Source organism: Magnolia sinica, chromosome 14, assembly GCF_029962835.1.
Source record: "Magnolia sinica isolate HGM2019 chromosome 14, MsV1, whole genome shotgun sequence".
NCBI lineage: Eukaryota > Viridiplantae > Streptophyta > Magnoliopsida > Magnoliales > Magnoliaceae > Magnolia > Magnolia sinica.
In genome coordinates, this window is record NC_080586.1 from 56,493,680 (window position 1) to 56,517,881 (window position 24,202).

Consider the following 24,202-nt stretch of genomic DNA (forward strand, 5'->3'; position numbering starts at 1 on the left):
TTATTTCATTTGCCTAAGTTTTATTTATTTCAAGTTTATACTCGTGGTAGGGTGTACATTGTCAATGCTAGTCTGGTACATTTTAGTCTCTACCCCCCTTAAAAACTTATTTCTTTATCCCTTACTTATATCCTGATGGTTTGCTACAATGGATTTCTTTCCCTCTTTAGAGTCTTGACGATGATTCCCATCTATTTAGAGTAAGATAGCCTTTTTTCAATGTTTAACCAACATGGAGAGATAGTTATAGTGGGCTTGATCCTGAGACATCCATCATCTACCTGACCAGGGTAGAAGGCTCATCGTATCCCTTCCTAGTCTTGGTGGCTCCTAGTATTCTGCTCGGTCAAGCAGTGAATCCATTGGTAGTCGCCCAGAATTGAGAATTGGGTCAAGCTGCGAATGTTTCACAGTTGTATATTTCAGTAATTCCATAGTCCGATCACTCTAAAAGCTTAGGGAATGCCCATCACTGAGAGGTTCAAATTTCCTATTTCTAAGGTTGCCCTTTAGGTCTTGGTCTAAGAGAGTCCTCATTTTAATATATGTCTGATGAAGGGGTAAATTAATATCGTAATAGATCATCCTAAGGAGGTTTCTAATAGTATAAAATTGGCTAAGGTTTCTATTAACATTCGCGGATACACTAACTTTGTTTACTGTGACTTAACTCGTAACTATTGTTAAGCCTATTCTTTAATATGAAGGTTCAACTCCTATTTAGTGACCCATCCTTTCGTCTAACCTAGATCAATTTCCTTCGATCCTGGGCCAATTGGGCAAGGGCCAACCACGCTTCCGCTGCGCCACTCTGATTAAATAGAAGCATTAACTGACCTAACTAGATTGGGCTCATAATGTTTTACCCCCCTTAAAAATTATTTTCACCCTCAAGGCTCAAGGATTTATGTCCTGATCCGTATATCGGAATAAGGTATAATTTAGGACCTATCCTTGACATGAAATGGGATATGGTCTCCCAATACATTGGTCTTCCTTCCATCGATGATGTGTGCTATGGTATTGGTACCTATGGTTACAAAAAGGAGCTAAAAATGATGGGTATTGCGGTTGATTTCGGGAACGGGTGTAAGTTTATGGCAAGATGCCTAATTCTACCAAGGACTTTTGTCACGGTCCAGACTTACCCTCTTTAATCATGTCTAGTTTAATACTGTAAGATAATCTATACATTATTAGTACATAAGGAATTTGGATAAAATAGGTTAACAGGCAGACTATCCTTCTAAGTTCATATGCATAATATGTATGCCAGAATGGTCTGTGATTCGGGACCTAATTCCTAACTGTCGGTTGCCCATTTGAGAAATTTCTTGGGCCTAAAGAGGGAAATCTCTATTGGCTATATATTCTTAACACTTCTCAAAGACGAAGTAATAAACTTTAGTTGTAAGTGGTAGGGCCAACACGGAAGGAAAGATGTGTAGTGGGTCTGAGCCGGATACATAGACCTTCTGCCTCGCGAGGACAGAAAATTTGTCGTATCAGTTCTTAATCCTAGTTGATCCCTATCTTTTGCTTGATCAGAGCATAGAGTTCATTGGTAACTACCAGGATTGAGAATTCGATTCAAACCGCGAATACTTCGCTTATATATAGTTTCTCTACTCCGTGTTCCCAATTGTAACAAGTCCTTAAGAAGGCAATTATAGGGGGTGTGTTGTTTTGATCTAATGTTCAATCCAAGGGATATATAAGTTTCCTCTGAGCATGAATAGTTTCTAAGTCAAACAAGCTTCCTAAGAGTTATTAAAGAAGCCTATAAGTATCAAGAGGATTTAACGAAAGAATAAGATCTCACTCCAACCTAATCAAGTCGACCAACTAAGTCTATCATTCAATTGTCTTAGCATAATAGTGTTTTACACAAAAATGGAAAGGGAGCGTTTGGAGGAGGTTGGCAGCTGTGGTAGAGGTTTTTAAAGGGGTGGTGCAAGGGTTGCACGAAAATGAGAAAAGGAGCGTTTGGAGGAGGGGTTTGAATGAAAAATCTAGGATTTTTTTGGAGAAAAGGAGAGCTTGGGGTGGTGTTCTATGAAGGAGAGGTAGCATAGGAGGGGTTTTAATCGACCCCACATGCGTTCATGGGCCACACAGCACCCAGGACCCATCGGCCCGAGCCGGCCCGCCCAGCCAGGCCCGTTTGGCGGCGAGGTCCTCGTCAGTCTCTTAACCATTCGGTGAGGGCTCGCCCTTTGGACGAGGTCCTCCTGCCCCCTGGGTCCCAAAAAGGTGTGGGTCCCACCCTAGGTTCCCTTGGAGATATTCTATTAGGCCCCCGACTCCGTTTTGACTCGTTTTGGGTCATTTCGAATAGATTCTGATTTATATTCACGTTTACCGATTTTAAATGGCTGGGATGGAATAAAGCATGGTCTAAACCTGTCAATTGACGGTCTAGGGATGATTCGGGATCGACTCATGCGATCACGGATGGGTGCAAACCCGAGCAAAGTGATCGATTTTGGTGAACTTTGCCAATTGGCGAAATCGAGGAAACCTAAGCTTGTTTTTACATTTCTCTCACACCCAACTATGTCGAAAAGTGTCAGCGTATGTCGTGTGACCATAACCGAGGTCCGGTTTAATCTAAATCATGCTCTGAGACCAACTTATAACGCCCTGAAAATTGAGGGTCGAGCATAGACTCGACTCCCGAGTTCCAACAATCACTTATGCAACATAGATAATGATGATTAAATGTTGTCCGTATTAGTACCTTAAACATGGTAGGGATTATACCAAAACAACATATCATGTCACACCCCGAACTCGGAAACCGGGCTCACAAAATTCCCGATCACCGAATCCGGCGCCGACAGCCTCCGTAGAACCCCGTTCTCGGATCCCGATACCCATTCACCAGGTTCCGATCCTGGGATACTACAAGGAGGGTTTCAAATCATCAGTCTGATTCATAATGAGCATAACAAAAGCATAACCCACAAACAATAACCACAAGAACACCACCACAAAATCCACTATGATCAAAAACTTTTTGTACAATACAACAGAAAGGGAAAATACAATGTAACAAAAGAAGCGAAACTCCAGAAGCTCAGCTGCACGCTCCAACTACAGTGAGACTATGGCTGCGACTGCGTCCTGGCGTCACCTGCACGCATCAATCGTGCATAAGCTTATAGAAAGCTTAGAGGGTGGTGTGAGTGTGTGCGCAATACAAACGTGCTCAAAATGTAAGGTCAGAGTAATGCGGAATCATGGTGATGAGCACATGAATGCAATTAGCCGTATCAAGGCTATGCGGTGCAAGATATGAATGCTATCGGCCATACACAGCCATGCGATGCGAGATGCAACTCAAGCATGCCAATCCTCATCATGTATCAGTACAATTCTCATTCTAGATAATCACCGGGGTTTAGTACACTCCAAGTGGCACTGCCGCTCTCCTAGCCGCACAGTCCAAGTGAGCGTAAGAAACCTCACTACGCCTGACCAATAGTCGGCCAATACCTATCCGCACGTCGATAGCGGACCCATTTGCGAGTTGGTCAAACTAACCTAGTATTTCCCCTACCCTCGGGCGAGTAAGGCCACACTCCTTTCCAACCGACCACGACACGGTGGGAGACGCGGCCTCCGGTATTCGGCCCTCATGCACTCGTATATCCACTCGGTCTCGGCGTTAGAGTCATCCTCTTCAGTACCATCGGGTTTAGGGATTTTCACCGAGGGATATCTATGGCGCCCGTATGCTAGAACCAAGTATTTCGGTATCCAATCTCGCCATCCACGATGTGTCTGTGAAGGCTATGGCCCTGATGTCGCTAGGGCATACAGTGACTACAATCACACAAATGCAAGTGCATGAATCACACTCTCAGTCATGCAACAGTCTCGCGTGTACCATGCACTTATATGGGGTAACTCCGCCTATCAGGGAGCCCATAAACAGTCGGCCCGAAGGCATATGCTATGATTGGTCACTCCTCATATCAGGCATACATATGGTGCGAATGATCATGAATCATGGATCTATACTAAACATGTATAAAGAGATGGGCTTTAGGTATAATGGAGATGGCCCTAGACGGCCTACTTACCATAATTATGGGCCTATCAGTGGGCCTTAGGGAGAGCTATAATGCGGACATTTAACCAACATTATCAATGTGGACGTCAAACCAACATCGCTCCCAAGGAATGGCCTTCCATGAATCACATATTGTAATGGACCTATTTACATCTTATTGGGCCTCGTCCCCACGGCCTTAGGTTCATTAAGTGGGCTGCCTCATATGGACCTTATATAAGTCAAGTGGGCCGCATCAATGGCCTCATGTACATTGCAATGGGTCATACTCCATGGGCCTTTGAAAACATCACAATGGGTCTCGTAACATGGGCCTTAATATATCAGAGTGGGCCTCGACAACGGGCCACCAATACGTCGAATGGGCCTAATCTCATGGGCCTCATATATATATCAAGGTGGGCCTCCCCAACGGCCAGAAATACATCAATATGGCTCCATCACATGGGCCTAGGGCCCACCATAATATTTATTTGAAATCCAACCTATTCATAAGGTCACTTGGACCTTGGGTAAGGCCCACTGAAATGTTCATTTGAAATCCAACTTATTCATAAGGTCACGGGACCAGGGGGCCCACCAGGATGTTTATTTGCCATGCAACCCGTGGATAGGGTCACGTGGGCCTAGCCCACGGTAATATTTATTTGCCAGCCAACCTGTTTGTAAGGTCACGTGGACCTGGGGGTCCACTGTAATGTGATTTGCAAATCCAGTCCACCCATCATGTGTGTCCCACCTGGTTGACCATCCAAACCAAGTTTCAACCGCATCCAAATTTCAGGTCGGCCCCACCAAATAATTTTATATGTTTTAGGCATATATTCACATGATTTTTGGATGGTGTGGCCCACTTGAGATCAGTATACGGCCGATTTTTTTTGGGGACAGACCATAATCAAAGGGGACCCATCAAATGCTCGGTGTTGATGATCGAAACTCATCACCGTGGGGGCCCACAGCTGGAGCCGTGAGGCCCCAGCGTCCGCAGCAGCAGCAGCGCTGCTGCTTTAAAAATTTTATTATTATTATTATTATTATTTTGTTTTGGGGCCCACCGAGATGTGATTCACAATCCAGCCCACCCATTATGTGTATCCCACTGTTCTACCCGTCCAGAACTAGTTTCACCTGCATCCAAACTTCAGGTGAGTCCCACCGAGTACTTTTATGATCTGGCATGTCTTTACATAGTTTTAGATGGTATGGCCCACCTGATGATCAGATCGCCTTAAAATTTTGGCTCAACGCCTAAAGAAGACTGGAGAATAGATTGGACGGTGTGGATCACATACATACATCAAGGTGGGGCCTGCATGAGCAGTCCACTAAAAAGTAACTTTTTCTTCTTTTTTTTTTGTTAGCCATGCCGTACGCCTACGTCCAGCGTCTCTGGACGCTGGAAGGTTTGGATAAACACTGCCTCATGGTGGGTCCCACGCGTGAGTGGCCCATGTTCATCAAGGTAGGTCCCACATGATCATGGCCTACCATATATATAAATATTAATAAAATATTATAATATATCATTTACTCTAAATAGGGGGTGGATCTCTCCTAAAATGAGGTGGGCCACCCTATTTGATGGATGGAGTAGATTTAATATATTGGTGGGGCCCACTTCATTCTAAGGAAGAGAGAAAGAGAGGGAAAGAGAGAGAAATAGAGAGAGATACACGGTGAGATAGAGGAGGGACCCCGCCACTATGGGCCCTCCATTTCATACATGCATACATCAAACGGGTCCCACCACATGTGGCCCAAAAAAATAGGAGAAATGACGGTGGATCACCCACCTTATCTTCCTTCTCCTTGCTCCCTTGGCTTCAAATGCACCTTGCCTATGCCTTGGATGGTGGATGATGGGGGATTAATGGTGTGGATGAGAGATGGGAGGGTGTAGATGGATGATGGAAGGTGGACCACACTTGAGAGGGAGATGGGAGCTTGGACGTATGAGGCTTGGGGTTGAGTTGCTTGGAGATTTGAGAAATGAGAGAGAGAGAGGAGATATGGATGGGTGAGGTGTGATGGGTGATGGTTTGGGTTGAAAAGTTGAAAAAGGGGTATGGTGGATGTTGAAAATGGGAAAAAGAGGAGTGGTGAGTGGAAAGAGGGTAGATTCTTTGAAAAAGGAGGGGATGGGGTGATGTACTTGATGTATGGGATGCATTAAATGTTGATTGATGGGACTTATTGCGTAGAGATTCCCTCGAAATCCGCAACGCGCGGTGTTTCTTCGGAATAAACGATGATCGGCATCTTCTTGCCTGGGTGTCGGTTCGGTGCGCAAGTCACGGCGTTGGAACCGCGGCGACGACACGGTCGCTATGATACAACTTTCGGATCAAGCCGACGTCGGTGCGCGGGACCTGGCCTAGGATTGTGCGCAAACACCGGATATGGTGCGAAGGTTGTCGGAATTTGACCGGAAGGACCGAGTGCATTAAACAGTACGGATTATACCAAAACGGTATATCATACTCCAGAGACAAGTGAATTTTGTAAGCGGAAGACTGTATTAGATGTATAAGATATATGAACTGTAGTAAGTCTTCGAAGTATGATCAGGTTACTAGGTTAAACATGTACATGTATACTCTCAAAATGTATAAAATGAATATACATGTGTGCTCTAAAATACAATCATAACGAGTGTAATGATATCTAGTCAGCATCCCTGTAAGCCCCGTCGATCAGAACACGGTCTACATAGACACGCCTGATAGCTGCATATAGGAGAAACCCTCCTCATCATCCTCAAAGTCCAGCTCTGCCTCATAAGCATCGCCATCACCTGCAACTAAGATAGTCTGGTTGGTGTTTAAAACATCGTCCCATAACGTGGGAGTGACTGATCAACTCAGTGGAACCATAGAGCAAAGGTTAACATGTTATCAATTCAGTCAAGTAGTAATGATAAAGCAGACATATCAGACATTCCTAGATACTCTTATTAATGTAAGCATGATGCATGCCCTCGCCTACACTCCCTCGTGCGACACCATCTTACGGTTGCGGCATGCTTTCTTCCCTCTGTGCTCTTCAACCCGGGGCACATGCAGTGTGATGGAATGAGCATGATTACCGAGTTATTATTAGTCCCTTTCATACAGCAGGATTGGGAATCTAAGGTACCTCCCTTGTATCATTCTCAAACAAGGATCCATTCTAGGGTCATCAGTCCTAGTTAATCTTATACGATGTTGCGGTTCTAGGTCGCTGCAAAGGGCTCGTCACCAGATCAGTGCAGGCCTAGTTATACTCTGATTACTACGGAAAGGCTTGTCGCCTCACCGCTGGTTCAGAGTATGCTCGAGGTCACTACAAAGGGCTTGTCACCTATCAGTGTAGGCCGACAGCGCGAATATAGTGTCCCATACCACCGTATTTAGCTCACGAGTCTATATTGCTCAATGGACACTACGGGGAGGCTCGTCGCCCCAGCGTAGGCCGACAGCTCGACCACGGTGTCCCATACCACCATGTCCGGCTCATGAGTCTTAGCGGATTGAGGTACCAAGGTTAACGGGGTTTCACTGGTAAGTTTGGTACCTTAGGTTCAAACAGTAGCATCTATACATGGTGAACCTACAATAGGGTCAATCGGGTTACTTAACGAGCTCGACTAGTACAAGCGCACATCGAATCGATTGACATGAAGTGCGTAAGCACTTCGTGTGGCTTAACCACTACCGACGACCAAGTATGACTCGGGTTCACCTAACACGTCCAATGTGACGAAAACAACCTCAGCTACCAAATCAGGGCCTATTACCGATTGCCTGGACTATATCATAGTCCCAACCTCATTCAGTTTTCATAAGTAATCATACGAGACCGTTAAAGCAATAATGGACAATAATTCAATTTCTACTATCATATGAGCATGTAGTGAAAAGCAACATAAACATGAGTGCACAAACATTCATTCCATAATGAAACAGACATCATAGTGTAACATACATGGAGGAAATCGTACACATAATTAAGGTAGTCGAGATTCATATCTCAACCCTCATACAAAGTACTCCTTAGTAACAACTAGCTCATTCAGACATTTCTACAAACACTTAGTCAACATACATCTTCATACATGATGTATGTTGATCACACATGTATTAGGCCAAATCCTTTCACTAGGGAGTTGCCCCATATACCACATGCATATACCCATGGCGGATAATCATGGCATGCATGAATCTGGGTTCCATATTCATTTAATCATTTCCACAAACACTTGGGCTACACACTTTAACATATATAATGTATATTGGCCGTGGAGTAATTTAGGGCAAGTCCTTTCACTAAGGAGTTGTCGCATATATAACAAGCATATATCCATGACAGATAATCATGTTAGGCACAAATCCAAATTCCATACGTATTCAAACATCACAACATATACATAGAATACACTATATGCCACATAGTTCATATATACTTATAAAATGAAATAGACAACGCATTTTGCATGTAAAATTGCACCCACGTCAGTTATAAATCATTAACTGACGTTAAAAGCTTTGAAAACCATAACCTATACGTCTATAGTCCGCACCTTACGCCGGTAGACACGTAACGAACTCAGTTCGTTCACTCACGCTCTGTCTTCGGCCCAACGGCAACCTATTTCATGAAATAGGTTAGTTACTTTGTTACTTTAACTAATGGAAACCCTAGAACGGATTAGGGTTAGGATTCCTTACCTGATAGTGAAATGGAATTCGTTGGAATAGCGATCCGGTAGCGATGAATAAGCATGGGAAGAGGCAGGGTAGAATACCAGGAATCTTCTCCAAGTTCTCTCTCACTTTCTCTCTTTTTACTCTCTCTTTGCTCTCTTCTCTCTCCTAGGGTTGCAAAATCGTATGGTATGAGAGAGAGAGGGTTTAAGGCCCTTATATAGGCCGCCAAATATTGGCCGTTTCGGTCCAACGAAAATGTTCTGGAGGCCCCTTTTCTGTATGCAGTTGGAGTTAAGCTCTCTGACCATGGATCTAGGTCAGGCTAAGTTTTTGGTCCGATCGGATTTATAGATCGACCGTGGCGGACCAGTTTTAGTTCAACGGTCACCGGCACTCAATCAGGGCCATAAGTTCACTGCCATGTATGGGAAATTTCCCCTGATCCGAGGGTCTATTTGGGTCAGATTCTGACGGTATGAATCCTTATATTTAGCCCGCAAGCGACATGACTCAGTTTACTTAAGTTTGAATTTTTATTTCTAAAACATTCACGTTTCTCATACACTTTGCTCCAGGCTCAAGTTGTGTATTTCTAGACACTATTAGGACTTGATTTCTGAGGGGGTTGTCAAGTCCAGCAAGGCAGTCATAACCGAATGGTTTCGGGGTAATCGGACTTTCGACGTGCGGTCCAGGTCCGATACGGAGTTTCAAGGTGCTCCCAAGAGCAAACGGGATTAGGGATTGATCCTAAGTTTTAGGATATTGTAGCGGTATCGATTCTACTCGTTTTAGGTCTTGTAGTTTGTATTTAAAGTAATTAGGGCCCATTGTACAGAGAATCTAGTTTAGCGCTAAATTAATTCTCGTTTAGTTTCTAAAGGATTTGGTCCTATTTGATTTCTGCTTGAGGTGGTACTTGGGCCTTCGTAGTTTGTATAGAAAGTGATCCAAGCTATTAATACTTAACAAAAGTACGCCCTAATTACAACAGAATAAGGTCCTAGGGCAATTCTACGTCCAAGGACGTCCATTGCCAATTTGGGAAAAATCCGGGATGTTACAGTTATGGTGGGCCCTAGAAATTTTTAACAGTGAAAATCTTTATCTCCACTGTTATTTGTGGTATAGTCCAGAGGATCTCTTGATATGATTAATTTTTAAGATGCTCTAAAATGACCTCTAAAAAAATAGATGTATGGTATAAATCGTTCACCTAGAACAGTGGGCCCAACTTGATGCATTTGGGGCCCATTTGATGAGGCCCGATGTGATATATGTTGGCCCATTTGATGAGGCCCGATGTGATATGTTGGTCCATTTGTTGAGGCCCATTGGTGCACCCCATTTGATGTATATGAGGCCCATTGGTGCAGCCCATTTGATGTATATGAGGCCCATTGGTGTGGCCCGTTGATATGGCCCATTTGACGTATATGGGGCCCATTAGTGTGGCCCGTTGATATGGCCAATTTGATGTATGTGCGGCCCATGTGATGCGGCCCATTTAATGTATTTGAGGCCTATGAGTTGAGGTCCAATGTGATGTATATAAGGACCACGAGTGAGGCCCGATGAGACGTATGAGAGGCCTTTGTATGGGGAAGGATGTGTTGTATATGAGGCCTATTGGGATGTGAGATTCCACCATGATGTATGTAATGATGTTTATGGCGGCCATGCCTTGGGAGCAATGATGGTTTGACCGTCCACATTGTAAGAGTAATGATGGTTAAATGTCTGCATTGTAACTCTCCCTAGGGCCCATTGTTAGGCCCATACTTGTAGTGTATAGGCCGTCTAGGCTCATCTTCGTTATGAATAGAGTTCATCACCATATAACATGCTTAGTATAGCTCCATGATTCATGCTTATACATATCATATGTTTGCTTAATATGAGGAGTGACTGATCATAGCATATGGCTTCGGACAGATTGTTTATGGGACTCCCTGATAGGCGGAGTTGCCCCACATGAGCGCGCGGTACACGCAGGATTGCTGCATGATTGATAGTGTGATTCATGCACCTTGCATTTGTATGACATGATTACTGTACACCCTAGGACATCAAAGTTGTGGCCTCCACAGACATATCGTGGATGGCAGGATCAGACACCAAAAATACTATTACTAGCATCGTGGCGCCATAAATGTCCCTAGGTGAAAATTCCTAAACCCGATGGTACCAAAGGATGACTCTAAACTCGAGACCGAGTGGATACATAAGCGCACGAGGGCCGTATACCAGTAGGCCCCGTCTCCCACTGTGTCGTGGTCGGTTGGAAAGGGGTATGACCTTACTCGCCTGAGTGAGGGGGCAATATCTAGGTTGAGTTTGACCAGCTTGAGGAATGGGTCTGCTATCGATGAGTCGGGCCCAATATTGGCAGGCAGATAGTGAGGTCTCTTCCACTTACCCAGTTGTGCGCTCGGATAGGGGGGGTAAGCCGAAGTAGAGTGAATTAGACCCCGGTAATTGTCCAGTTTGACAACTGTAATAATATTTGATGCTCTAGTGATGAGTTGCATTAATATGTGGATTCAGATGAGGATTGGTGTGCTTGAGTTGTACATTGCATCGTATGGCCTTGGTATGGCCGACATCATTCACCCCTTGCATCGTATGACATTGATGTGGCTGATAGTATTCATGCCTTACACCACATGGTCTTGATATGACTGATAGCATTCATGCCTTGCATTGCATAGCCTTGGTACAGCTGATTACACTCTTGGATTCATCAGTATGATTCCGCATTACTCTGATATTGCATTCTGAGCACGCTCATATTACGCACACACTTATACCACCCTCTGAGCTTTCTATAAGCTTATGCATGATTGATGCATGCAGGTGACGCCAGGACGTAGCCGTAGCCTAGTCGCAGCAGGAGCATGTAGTTGAGCCTCAGGAGTTTCCGTTATTATTATCATTGTATTTCCCTTCATGCACATTGTACCTTAAAGTTTTTTTATCATAGTGGATTTTGTGATGGTGTCTTGGTTATGTTCGTGGGTTATGCTTATGATTATGCTTATTACGAATCAAATTCATGTTAAAATCCTCCTTGTAGGATCCTAGGATCGGAACCTGGTGTATGGGTGCCGGGAGCCAAGAATGGGGTACTACGGATGCAATCGGCGCCTGATTCGGCGATCTGAAATTTTGTGGGCCCAATTTTCAAGTTTGGGGCGTGACACAAGCTCCTTAGCCTAGGTCCCTTTAGCTTTCTTGAGCTTGGTTCGAAGGTGGTTCTTAATGATCTTGTCGACTGCCTTGACCTGATCGTTAGCTTGGGAGTGCTGAGGTGATGAGTAGGCATTTTGGATTCCAAGGTTCCCACACATGCCTCGGAACCGATCATTATCGAACTGCTTCCCATTATCCAAGATGATTATGTACAGGATTTTGTACCACATATGATGCTTTTCTAGACGAAGTCAGTAATTTTCAACTCGGTGATTTCAGCCAACGGCCCACTTGGTGAAATAGTCGACTGCGATAACTACGAACTTTGTCTGACCTTTTCCAGTTGGCTGGGGGCCGATGATGTCTACCCCCCATTAAGTAAGGACCATGGCCCAGTCATGGGGGTCAGCTGCTTAGGCGGCTAATGAGGTATTGCCGCGAATCTCTGACACTTATCGTGTCTTCGGGTATACTGTTTGGCGTCTTTCTGGATGCTCAGCCAAAAGTATCCCTGTCATATAACTTTGTGGGTAAGAGCATGACTGCTGGAGTGATTGTCGCAAATTCCTTCATGTATTTCCTTTAGGACGTAGTCACTTCTTCAGGTCGGAGTGTAATGCCCCGAAAATCGAAGGTCAAGCAAAGGCTCAACTCCCGAGATCCATCGCATCACTTATGCAGCATAGATAATGATGATTAAATGTTGTCTATATTAGCACAATAAACATGAATGGGATTACACTAAATCAGCATATCATACTCCAAAGATGATTGAATTAAGCAAGCGGAAGACTGTGATAGATATATAAAATATATAAGTGGTTATAAACCCCCAGAGTATGATCATGTCACTAGGCTAAATAAATACATGTTTGTTCCAAAATATACAAAATGACAAAGTGTAATGTCCAGCTAATTCGTATTCCTGTAATCTCGTCGATCAGTACATGGTCTACATAGACCTGCCTAATAGTTGCATATAGGAGAACTCCTCCTCATCGTCGTAAAAGTCAGGCTCCACTTCATAAGCATCGACATCATCTACAACTGAAATAGAGTCTGGTTGGTGTTTTAAAACACCATCCTAAAGTGGGAGTGAGTGATCAACTCAGTGATACTATAAGGTAAATGTTAACATGTTATCAATTCAATCAAGTAGTAATGATAAAGTAGTACAACACTCATGTCCTAAATACTCTTGTTAATGCAAGAATGATATGCTATAATGATGTATGCCCTCGCCTGCACTCCCTTAGCGACACCATCTCACAGTCGCACATGCTAATCCCACTGTGCTCTTCCACGCCAAAGTCACATGCAATGCAGTACATAGTCGTGTTAGCTAAGTTCTTTATTAAGCTTATTCATACAGTAGATTCAGGAAGCTAAGGTACCTCCCTTTAGATCATTTACCCAAACAATGATCTATCTAGGGTCGTCAATCCTAGTTAATCACATACGATAGACAAGTTATAGGGCAACATCACCCTTGATTTAAAAGTAGTGGATAGGTAAGTTCAGGCCACTACGGGAGGCTCATCACCTCAGCGTAAGCCTAGTTTATACTCGAGGTCACTACGGGAATGCTCGTCACCTTAGCGTAGGCTGACAACTCGAATACAGTGTCTCATACCACCGTATTCAGCTCACAAGTTTGGGTTGCTCACTAGTCACTATGAGGAGGCTCGTCACCCCAGCGTAGGCCGACAACTCGACCACAGTGTCCCATACTACCATACCCGGCTCATGAATTTTAGCGGATCGTGGTACCAAAGTTAAATGGGCTTTACATTGGTAAGTGGTACCTTAGATTCAAACAGTAGCGTCCATACATGGTAAACACACATTAGGCCAATCGGGTTACTTGACAAGTTCGATTGGTACAAGCACACGCTGAATTAATCGACATTGAGTGCATACACGCTCCTTATGGTCTAAGCACTGTCGATAATCACCGTACGACTCAGATTCATTGAACGTATCCGTTGTGGCGAGTCTAATTTGGCTACCCAATTGAAAACCGTTACCGATTGCCTGGACTATGTATTAGTCCCAATCATTCTCAAATACAATAGGCATTCATATGTGATAATCAAAATAACATTTAAAACCAATCCAAATATAAATTTCATTTGAGCATTTTAACAAACACATAGTGAACATATTATCATACATATGTATTTCATCCATAAATCACGTAGTAGCAAGATAGGTTACACGAAGGAAACTATAACTATATATAAGGTAATTGAGAATCCTATCTCAACACCCTTATTAAATACATTTTAACAAGCATTCTCATTCAGACATTTTATTAAACACTTAGACTACACATTTCAATCATACATGTAATAAATTAGTTATAACATATATTATGGCAAATCCTTTCACAAAGGAGTTGTCATACGTACAACAAACATGATTTTTAAATTAATAGTCATAACAAGCATAAATCATAATTTCATATTCATTCAAACATTTCAACAAACACATGGCATGCATTTAGTGTGCAACTTGGTTTGCACATGCATGATATATCAAAAACGTCGTAACTAAAATCATATGGTAGCAATCAAGCCAGACATAAATCATTACTGACATTAAAAGCCTTGAAAACTATAACCTAAATGTTTATAGTCTGTAACTTTCGTCGGTACGCTCGTTACGAACTCAGTTCGTACACCACATCTTTATCTACGGCACAACGACTACCTAAACATTGCACTAGGTTAGCTATTTCGCTAATTCCTCTATTTGGATTCCAAGAACGAGATTAGGGTTAGGATTTCTTACCCAAATCATAGCTAGAATCAATGGCGTAGTGACACGAGAGAGATGATTTGGCACATGGAGTGGTGGGAGTGAATCCCAGCAACAAACCACAGATCTCTCACACTTCTCCTCACTCTTTTCTCCTCTTTTCTTTCTTCTCTCCTAGGGTTAGGAAAATTCGTATGGAATGAGAGAAAGGTGGGTTAAGGCCCTTATATAGGACCAGAAGTCAGGTATATGGCCCCAGGGCCATGGTATACTTAGGTTATAGCCAAAAGGCGTCTGTTTCAGGCCAACGGAGCTCATCTGGAGGTCTATTGCTTGCATATGATCTGAAGAAAGTTTCTTGACAATGGATTTATGCCAGGTTAAGGTTTCAGTCCAATCGGATTAGTGGATCGATCGTGGGGGACCCGTTTCAGTTCAACAATCATCGTCACTCGATAAGGGCCACAAGTATACCAATGGGTGCGGGGAAAATTTTCTAATCTAAGGGTGTAGTTAGGTAAGAATCTAACAGTCTGAAACCTTAAATTTGGCCTATAAGCGAATGGCCCAATTCACTTAAGTTTGAGTTTATTTTCTAAAGATATTCACGTTTCTCACACACTTCGCTCTAGGCTCAAGTTGTGCATTTCTAGATACTATTTGGACTTGATTCTCGTGATGGTTGCCAAGCCCAGTAAGGCGGTCATACCATACAATTTCGTAGTCATCGAACTTTTGACGCGCGGTCCAGGTCCGATACGGAGTTTCAATGTGCCCTCGAGAGCAACTAGGTTTTGAGATTGATCCTAGGTTTCTAGGTAATGTTGGGTTAGCAATTCTAATGGTTTTGGGTCTTACAGTTCGAATAGAAAGTGTTTGAGCTAATTCTCTGATTTATTTAGTTTAGTACTTAATTAATTTTTGTTTAATTTCTACAGAATTCAATCCTTAGTGATTTCTGCCTGAGGTGATACTCGAGTTTTTGTATGGATTTTTCTGAGACGTTACACGGAGGCACCGCAGGTAGGATAAGAAAAACCCTTTTTTATAGATGATGCCTCCTACCATGGTATACCGAGCTGACCTAACCTGAATTCTACGTGCTTCAAGTTTATTCTCGAGTAGTGTGTCGTTACAGAGGTATTCGATGATCGTCCATACATCTTGGGGCTGAGCTGACGAGGCAAGTGACCTCTGGGTCGGACTCATCAATGCTTGGGACAGGCAAGAACTCGATGGGGATTGAGCTCGGGATGTCATCCTCAGTTGCAGTGGCTAGCTTTGCTAGTGTGTCAGCTTTGGAATTCTCTAACATGGGGACCAGGGTAACTTCACATTTTTAAAACTTGCTGATGAGTTCACAAGCCTTCTGAAGATAAGCGATCATTTTTTCTTCCTTCACTTGATATTCATTGGCGACCGGTTGATAATGAGCTCTGAATCGTTGTGGACTTTTAAAATTTGGGCCCACATGGATGCTACCAGCCTGAGCCCCACTAGCAGTGTTTCATATTCTGTCATGTTATTTGACATGAAAAATCCAAATCTTAAGGCATGTTGTGTGCAGGTCTAGTCAGGGGCGTCAAGGACCACCCCAGCCTCGCTACCTTTAAAATTTGATGAATCGTCAATGTGCAGAGTCCAGGTTGGCAGGTCAGGCTTGGCCACCTGACTAACTTTAGTTGGTTGGTTGGATTCACTACTCGGACTAGCTTCCAGGTAGAGGTGGGCATGGGACAACCCGATCCGACTCGACCCGAACCAAATGGGTGAGTCGGTCCGAACCGAGTAAGCTTCGCCCAATCTAACTCAAACTGAGTCGAGTTCAAGCTACCTAGTAACTCGATCTAAAAATCAATCCGGTTAAACTCGACTTAATCCTACCCCAACCCGATCCCAACCTCTCTCCCTCCCTCATCCTCCTCTCCCTTCTCTCCACTCTCTCCCTCCCTCCCTCATCCTCCTCTTCTTCTTCCTCTTCCAAGCCTGTCAACCACCCTCCTCCTCCTCCTCCTCTCTCTCATCTCCACTCCCTCCATCTCTCAATCCGACTCGGTGCCAACTCGACCCATCCCAGTACTTATGACCAGATCTAACTCAGTCCGGATCAATCTAGGCCAGACTGAACTCAGATCGAGTCAGGCATGCTGGACTCGGTATTGAGTTGGATCAAGTTTGGGTCAGGCCTATTTCAAAACTAGATCGAACGAGTCAGCCCTAACTCGGTCCGACTTGATGCCCAGCTCTACTTCTAGGTTCTGTTTGACGACGAGCTTAACGATGAAATTGGCCACTACCTGACCTTTGATGGTGGTCTGGGGCTGATACTTGATGTCGAATTAGTTGAGCTCGATCGACCATTTTGTGAGTCTACAGAATACCTCAGGCTTTTGAAGCACCTGACGGAGAGGCTAATTAGTCGAGACTATGACTGTATGGGCCTGAAAGTAAGGTCAGATGCGGCGAGATGACACAACCAAAGCTAGGGCAAGCTTTCAATGTCTGGATATTTGGTCTCAGCTGGGACCAAGGCTTTACTAACATAGTACACTATTAGTTGTTTCCCTTCTTGTTCTCGAATAAGGGTCGAGCTGACCGCTGTTGTTAAGACTGCCTAGTATAATAGTAATGGCTCTCCTTGCTTGGGCTTTAAAAGTAGCGGGGGTGAACCTAAGTATTATTTGAGTTGTTGGAAGGTGAGCTCGCATTCCTTGGTCCATTCTATCTTCTATTTTCCTTTTAACTATTTGAAGAAGGGGAGACACTTGTTAGTGGCTTGGGAGACAAAACAGTTGAGGGCGACAACTCTCCTTGTGAAGCACTGGATTTCTTTCGTCATCTTGTGCGAGCTCACGTCTATCAGAGCTCAGATCTTGTCGGGGTTCACCTCAATCCCCCTTTGATTGACCAGAAAACCAAGGAACTTTCCTAAACTGACACCAAAGGCACATTTACTCAGGTTCAGTTATATCTGATATTTTTGCATGATTACGAACATCTCCTCGGGATCGGTGGTGTGGCATGTAGCTTTGATGCTTTGGATGAGCATGTCTTTGACGTAGACCTCCATGAAGCATCTGATCTGCTAAGCAAACATTTTATTGATGAGTTGTTGGTATGTGGCTCCAGCGTTCTTCAACCCGAAGGGCATAACCTTGTAGCAGTAGAGCCCCTTGTCGATGACAACAGTCATCTTCTGCTTATCATGGGGATGCATGGTGATCTATTTATAACCCGAATAAGCATTCATGAAGCTTAAAAGATCGTGCCTGACTATGTTTTCGACAAGCTGGTTGATCCATAGAAGGAGAAAATTATCTTTGGGGCTGGCTTTGTTCAGGTCGATGTAATCAACACAAACCCACCACTTCCCATTGGACTTTTTCACCAAGACAACATTGATGATCTAGTTAGGATAGTAGATCTCCTCGATAAAACTTAATTCGAGGAGCTTGCTGACCTCCTCACCGATGATGGTGTAGCATTCTGGTTCGAATGCCCATCGCTTCTGCCTGACTGGTCGGTGGTCAGGGTCAACATTCAGTTTGTGGACCATCACCTTTGGGTTGATGTCAGGCATATCCTGATGGGACCAGGTGAATATGTCGGCGTGTCGTCAGAGGAGGTCCATGATCTCATCCCGTAGAGATGGAGTTAGTGATGAGCTGACTTGTACAGTGCGGGTTGGGTCGAAATCGTTGAGGGGGACGGCTATGAGATCTTCTCCTGGAGATCCTCTCTCGATCGACTGTTCCCGAGGATCGAGGGAAGTGATGGCCATCGTTCGATGTTGCATACTCAAAATAATGGAGTGGCACTTGTGAGCTTCCTGTTAGTCTCCCCTGACCTGCCCGACCCCGTGCTCGGTCAAAAATTTCATTGTAAGGTGGTATGTTGATACCACTGCTTGCAGAATGTTAAGAGAGGGTCGTCCGAGGATAACATTGTAGACGGAAGGGCAGTTAACCACAAGGAAGTCAATCATCATCGTCATTTAATTTGGTCCTTCTCCCACAGTGACTGTGAGGAGTATGGACCCTTTAAACGTAACCTTGTCTCCTGCGAACCAGAGCAGAGGAGTTTTGATGGGTTAGAGTTAAGATCTTCCAACCCCCATCTTGTCGAAGGCATCGACGAAGAGGATGTCGGCCGAGCTACCGGTGTCCACTAAGTTTCGAAATACTTTGCGATTGGCTATAATCATGGCCACTACTAGTGCGTCATCATGGGGGTGGTGGACACCTCGGGCATCCTCCTCGGTGAAGGTCAGTTCACAAGGGGTTACCCTCTGTTCCTTTAGAGGTCGGGATGTGAGGTGGATCTGATGTTCCGAGCTATCATGGATGATGCTCCAAGTATGAGCTTTGTGTGCTTGGTTCGAATCTCCTCCTGTATATCCACCAAAGATGGTGTAGATCTCTCTTGTAGCCTCGTTGTTGTTACCATTGCTGGGCTGCTCATTTTTTCGACCTGCTCGTTCTTCCCTCCTGCTGACGTATTCCCGTAGGTGTCCGCCGTGGATGAGGGCTTCGATTTCTTCCTTAAGACCGAAGCAGTCACTGGTGGAATGGTCGTTGTCATGGTGGAAGTGGTAGTACTTTCGTTTGTCCCACTTGTCGGCATCGTTCTTCATCCTGTTCCCCCATTTTAAGAGCTGCTTGTCCCGAACTTCCATGAGGACCTGCTCGGGTGTCGTATTGAGCGGAATGTAAGAGCTGAACTTGCTCTCGGGTCGTCTGCTCGAACGTTGACCTCTGGTCGAATCGTCATCTCTTCTCTGTTTGTTGCTAGGAGCCGACGCATGTTCTTCCTTAGGTCGTTTCTCCTTGGTCGAGCTTCCCTTGTTCTGAGTAACTTTTCACGAACTGAAATGCTCATTGGTATTGGAGTATTTTCGGGCTCGGTTGAGGAGATCGGCCAGTGTCATCGGGGTATAATTGTTGAGTAAGAAGAGGAATCTTCCCTCCCTCAGACCGACCATCATAGCGGCTAGGGTGATTTGATCCGAATAGCCCTCCACTTGCATTGCTTTCAGGTTGAAACATTTGATGTAATCTTTCAGCAGCTCGTCTTCTTTCTGGATGATGGTGAGGAGGTGACTTGTTGGCTTCAGCCTTTCTTTTCCTCCAATGAAGTTGGTGATGAAGGCCTTACTGAGCTATGTGAACGAGCTGATAGACTGTAGCTTCAATTGCTGAAACCACTTCCAAGTTGCTCCTGTCAAAGTTAAGGAGAACACCTAACACATTACCACAGTTGATGCGTCATGAAGCTCCATCCATGCCCTGAAAAATTCCAGATGCTCGACTGGGTCAGTGGCCCTAGAATAAAGGATGCTTTGTGGCACCTGAAATCTGGGTGGGAGTTGATCGTGCATGATGTTAGCGGTGAATGGTGGCTCAGTTTCCTCCAACATGGCTTCTATCTAGATCAGAGTGTGCGCATGGTATGCTTGTCGTATGTCGTCGATCTGACTTTGCAGTTCGTTGAGCTCGGCCTCCGAGGGGTCGTGGTTCTCGGCTATTGCCTCGGCCACCGCTTTGGGAGCTTTACTGCACCTCTTCTTCTCAAACTCATGATGCAAGTCAAAGGCATCCAGCACGACAGTGCTTGAAGAATGGGAAGGAGCTCGCATCGGAGCTTCGCCGACCTGTTTGTTCCTCTGGGATCCGGTGGGTGCTTGGGTTGGTGTGGAAACTTCTGTGGCCACCCGAGCAATAACCTCCTCAACCTCCTAGTCCGGAGGAGGGACTTGTCGTTCTAGCATTTTCCTTATCTAATTGATGTTACTGTTTAGGGCTTCAACTTGGTTCTCCAGAGAGACAAGCCGACCTCCCCAATTCCGGAATCACTATGCCGGGCCTGCGAGCACAGAATCATCTTGAGGTTGGGACAATGAATCCCGATGGTCTACAGACTATTGTGGCGGCGCAGGGCTGGGCACCGCAGTGGTAGTTTAGGCTTTTTTCTCCCTTTCGCCATTGCTGAATCACGATAAGTGATGAGAACAACTATCAATGTCATTCCCACAGACAACGTCAAACTGTTGATGCTGACATCTGGTTAACCCTTATTGGAGCTTCGAGTACCTACACACAGAAAACAATGGAGACCATGGATTTAGCAGGGAACCCCCCATGCCTAAGTTAGGTAATGAATCTATGTCTAGCAGAGAATGGGGTTTTTAAGGTTAGATTGTGCGTACCTTTCACCATCAGGGACTCTCCTATTTATAGGCGAGAGAAGGAGGTGGCGTGAAAGGAGATCCCCCTATTTAGCAGGGACGTATTGTAGAGGGATTCAGATCCCTGACGTATCGCAAGAATCTTCCGAGATCTTTGGCGAAGATCTCGGACAGACCCGTGTTGTAATCGTCTCCCTAGATTCTCAGCTAGGATCTTGGATGAGTAAGTTTGGTAAGATCCGGATAGTCGGTACCAGGTCGGAACTAATAGAAGCGCATGGTAGGAGACCAAGGTGGAGAGTCTGAGGTGACCTATATGGTTGCTTCTGAAAGTGGCTTGCCGTGGTCAGGCTTTCCATCAATACCAAGCGCATGGTCAACCTGTCGACCTACCTTTGTCCGAGTGTGGGGGTCGAACTCCTTTCCTCAGTGAAATGTAGGCGAAATCCGAGATGACCATCCTCTTCATCTTATTGTATGGGATGGGGGTTGTTCTCAAGAAATGATCCAAGAGGCAACTCATAAATGTATGGGACCGTGGAAGAGCTCGACGTCTGATGGATGCAAAAGTACTTCATCTTCAGGTAACCAAGCTTGAGGGTAGACTGTTTCCTTAATAGGGTGTTGTTGCTTTCTGGCCATTTAGGGGCTCCTTGGTCATAATCGGTGTTGGCTGAGCTTATGTTGTATGCAAGTATCCAACCTGACCTTTTCTTATTGGTCAGTCCATTTTTACCCATAACAAAGAAAACCGGTGATACTGTTATTTTGAAGCCAAGTATATGCACTGCCGTATAAAAAGGGGGGTTTTACCCCATTGCAACCCTAGCCATGCAACCCTCTCTCTCTCCTCTTGTCTCCCTGTGAGCATCCCTCTCTCTTAAGATCTCGAGCGGCAATGGTGGACAACAAGTGCATGTAGTCTCCTTGTCTTAAGTCTCTCTCTCTCTCTCTCTCTCTCTCTCTCTCTCTCTCTCTCTATTTATCATATGTTCATCTTAGTGAGATTGACCTGATTATCAGGTTCGATGAAGGATACATGACATAGTGGCTCGACACAAACCTATGGTAGGCATATATTCCCACTATTCAATTCAATGCAAGTCATAAATCTCAATTTTTATTTTTAGCTTAAAAAAATCCCTGGGGGATTTGCAGCTTTTTATTATAGGAATTACCCGTGTATATGAAATGGGAGAGGACTTAGTGCCGATCTCTCTTATCTATGTTAAATCCAAGTCATTCATCTCTCCGACCATTATATTAGTAGCCCATTTTCTATAAAATAAATTAATGGCTATGGATTTTTTTATATAAATTTCATTTCTAGAAAGACATTCAATTCTAGCTAAGATCATCTGACCAATGTAATCTTTGTTATGTGGTCCATCATTTTTATTTCTTTTTTTTTTTTTTTACCTAAATGCTTTGCCCTTATTTTGGGGCTCTTGATTTATTGGGCCCATTTCTGGCCAATGATCCAAAACACTTTGTGAGTGCTTTACTATTCTAACAATCAATCAATATGGTCATGGTTGAAAGGGCATTAACATTTACAGCATTTCCATGATTTTTACCAAATCATGGACTAATCTAAGGCATCTTGTCTTTACAACATTCACTAGGTTTATGGTCCATTTAGCCTCAAAATGATCTATCAAGTATGGGAATTTTGATCTATGTTGCTCATCAAAATGACCTAAATTATTAATTAGTTGAGCCTCAGGACTTGTAAACATTGATAGGTGTTCATATCCCCAAGTGTAGGGTCGCGATGTAGTAATAATCTCGGTAAGACCGAGGTCGAATCCACAGGGACTGAAACTTGTACGTTTCTGAAATTAACTAGAAGTAGAACTAGAAGAAGATGTGAAACTAATTCTGAAGTATTTGAGAGAGTAATTGTGAAGAGAGTAATTAAAACTAAGAATTTAAAGGTGAGAACTGGGGTGCCAAGGATCCACTTGTAGTGATCAGGGAGCCCTCTTACTTGATTCAAGTAACACAATTAGAATCGGAACCCTATCCTTTCCAATTGGAAAATATATCAATAAAACCAAATCTGAACTTCCATTGACCTAATTCTCATTAAAGAAAACTATAATAATTGGCAAGGATTCCATCACCAAACTATACCCAGGAGACAATGGCAAATAACAGGATTTACCAATCCTATAATCTTGAAGTAGGAGAATTGTGAAGATTAGGAAGGATTCCATCACCCTACCATGCCTAAGAGACGATGGTGAACAACATGACTTACTACTTTCACAATCTCAAATCAGAAAAAGAAGATACTCAAAGTTATTGCAGATATACTATAATTTGAGTTACAATAAACCATTAAAAACTGAAAGTATTCCTTAAATATCAAATAAGAATCCATGGAGTTCAACATAAACATGAATCAAAGCAATAGAAACATCCCATCATGTTACAAGCTTCACCTTTTAGCCCTAGCTAAGAGGTTTAGCCAACCATAGACATGATTGGACCAAAGTCTCTTAAGAAAAATATGAAAATAACTAAGGAAGAAGAAGAAAAACTCCTGGTGACGGCTTCTCTACCCTTTTGCTCCACTCCTTAAATCCTAAAAGATGCCTACGAACATCCTAGGGAGTCTTATTTATAGTTGTGGAACTCCAACTTTCGCACCTAGTTGGAAAACTCTAGAAACTGACTCAAATTTATGCAGTTTGCTAAAATATACTTCACTCTGTGCAGTTTCTCAAAATAGACTTCACTCATGCAATTTCACAAAATGACCCAGAGTTTCAGAATATGTTTTTTCAGGACGATTTCAGGATTCCTTTTCTTCACTTCAAATCTTTGATTCTCTTCATTCCTCACTTGGTTTTCTTAGATTTTTGGCATGTGAATTCTTTAATCTTGGTCTCTTAAGATCCATCCCCTTGCTTTAGTGATTCTTGAGCATCAAATTCATGCTTTTAGTACCCTTTTCAATCCAAGCTCTTAAATTCACCTTGCAATACAAACATGAGTAAAATAGAACATTAAGCATTATCATGTTCATAAAACTAAGATATAAATGTGGGATTATATGCAATATTTGACCCTCAACAATAGAGCTGCCAATGAGTTAGGTTTGGCTGCCAGGTCTAGTTTTCATTCTTGAAGGCCTAAACCTAAATTCAAGGGGGTTGGGGTATCCCTTGGTATCTATCGGGTTTTAATTTAGGCTTCTAGTTGGGTTTGGGACAAGTAAGTTGTAATGTCTTGAATTTTTTCTATTTTTAATTTCCAAAAATCCTTGAAATTTTTTTATATAACTAGCCTACG

General features: G+C 43.7%; 1 protein-coding gene across 1 annotated transcript; it reads right to left on the reverse strand.

Annotated features, from left to right (window-relative positions):
* Positions 1–18,814: 18,814 nt before the first annotated feature.
* On the reverse strand, positions 18,815–20,353 carry LOC131224981 (uncharacterized). Its single transcript, XM_058220416.1, has 2 exons — positions 20,194–20,353; positions 18,815–19,572 (listed from the first exon to the last, which is right to left on the reverse strand). The coding sequence occupies exons 1-2, from the start codon at positions 20,351–20,353 to the stop codon at positions 18,815–18,817; spliced, it is 918 nt and encodes a 305-aa protein (XP_058076399.1).
* Positions 20,354–24,202: the final 3,849 nt, after the last annotated feature.

Coding starts and splice junctions, on each gene's coding strand:
- LOC131224981 (XM_058220416.1), bottom strand. CDS start 20,353: ATGCGAGCTCCTTCCCATTCTTCAAGCACTGTCGTGCTGGATGCCTTT. Junction 19,573..20,193: donor CGAGCTCAACGAACTGCAAA/GTCAGATCGACG, acceptor GTTCGTGAAAAG/TTACTCAGAACAAGGGAAGC.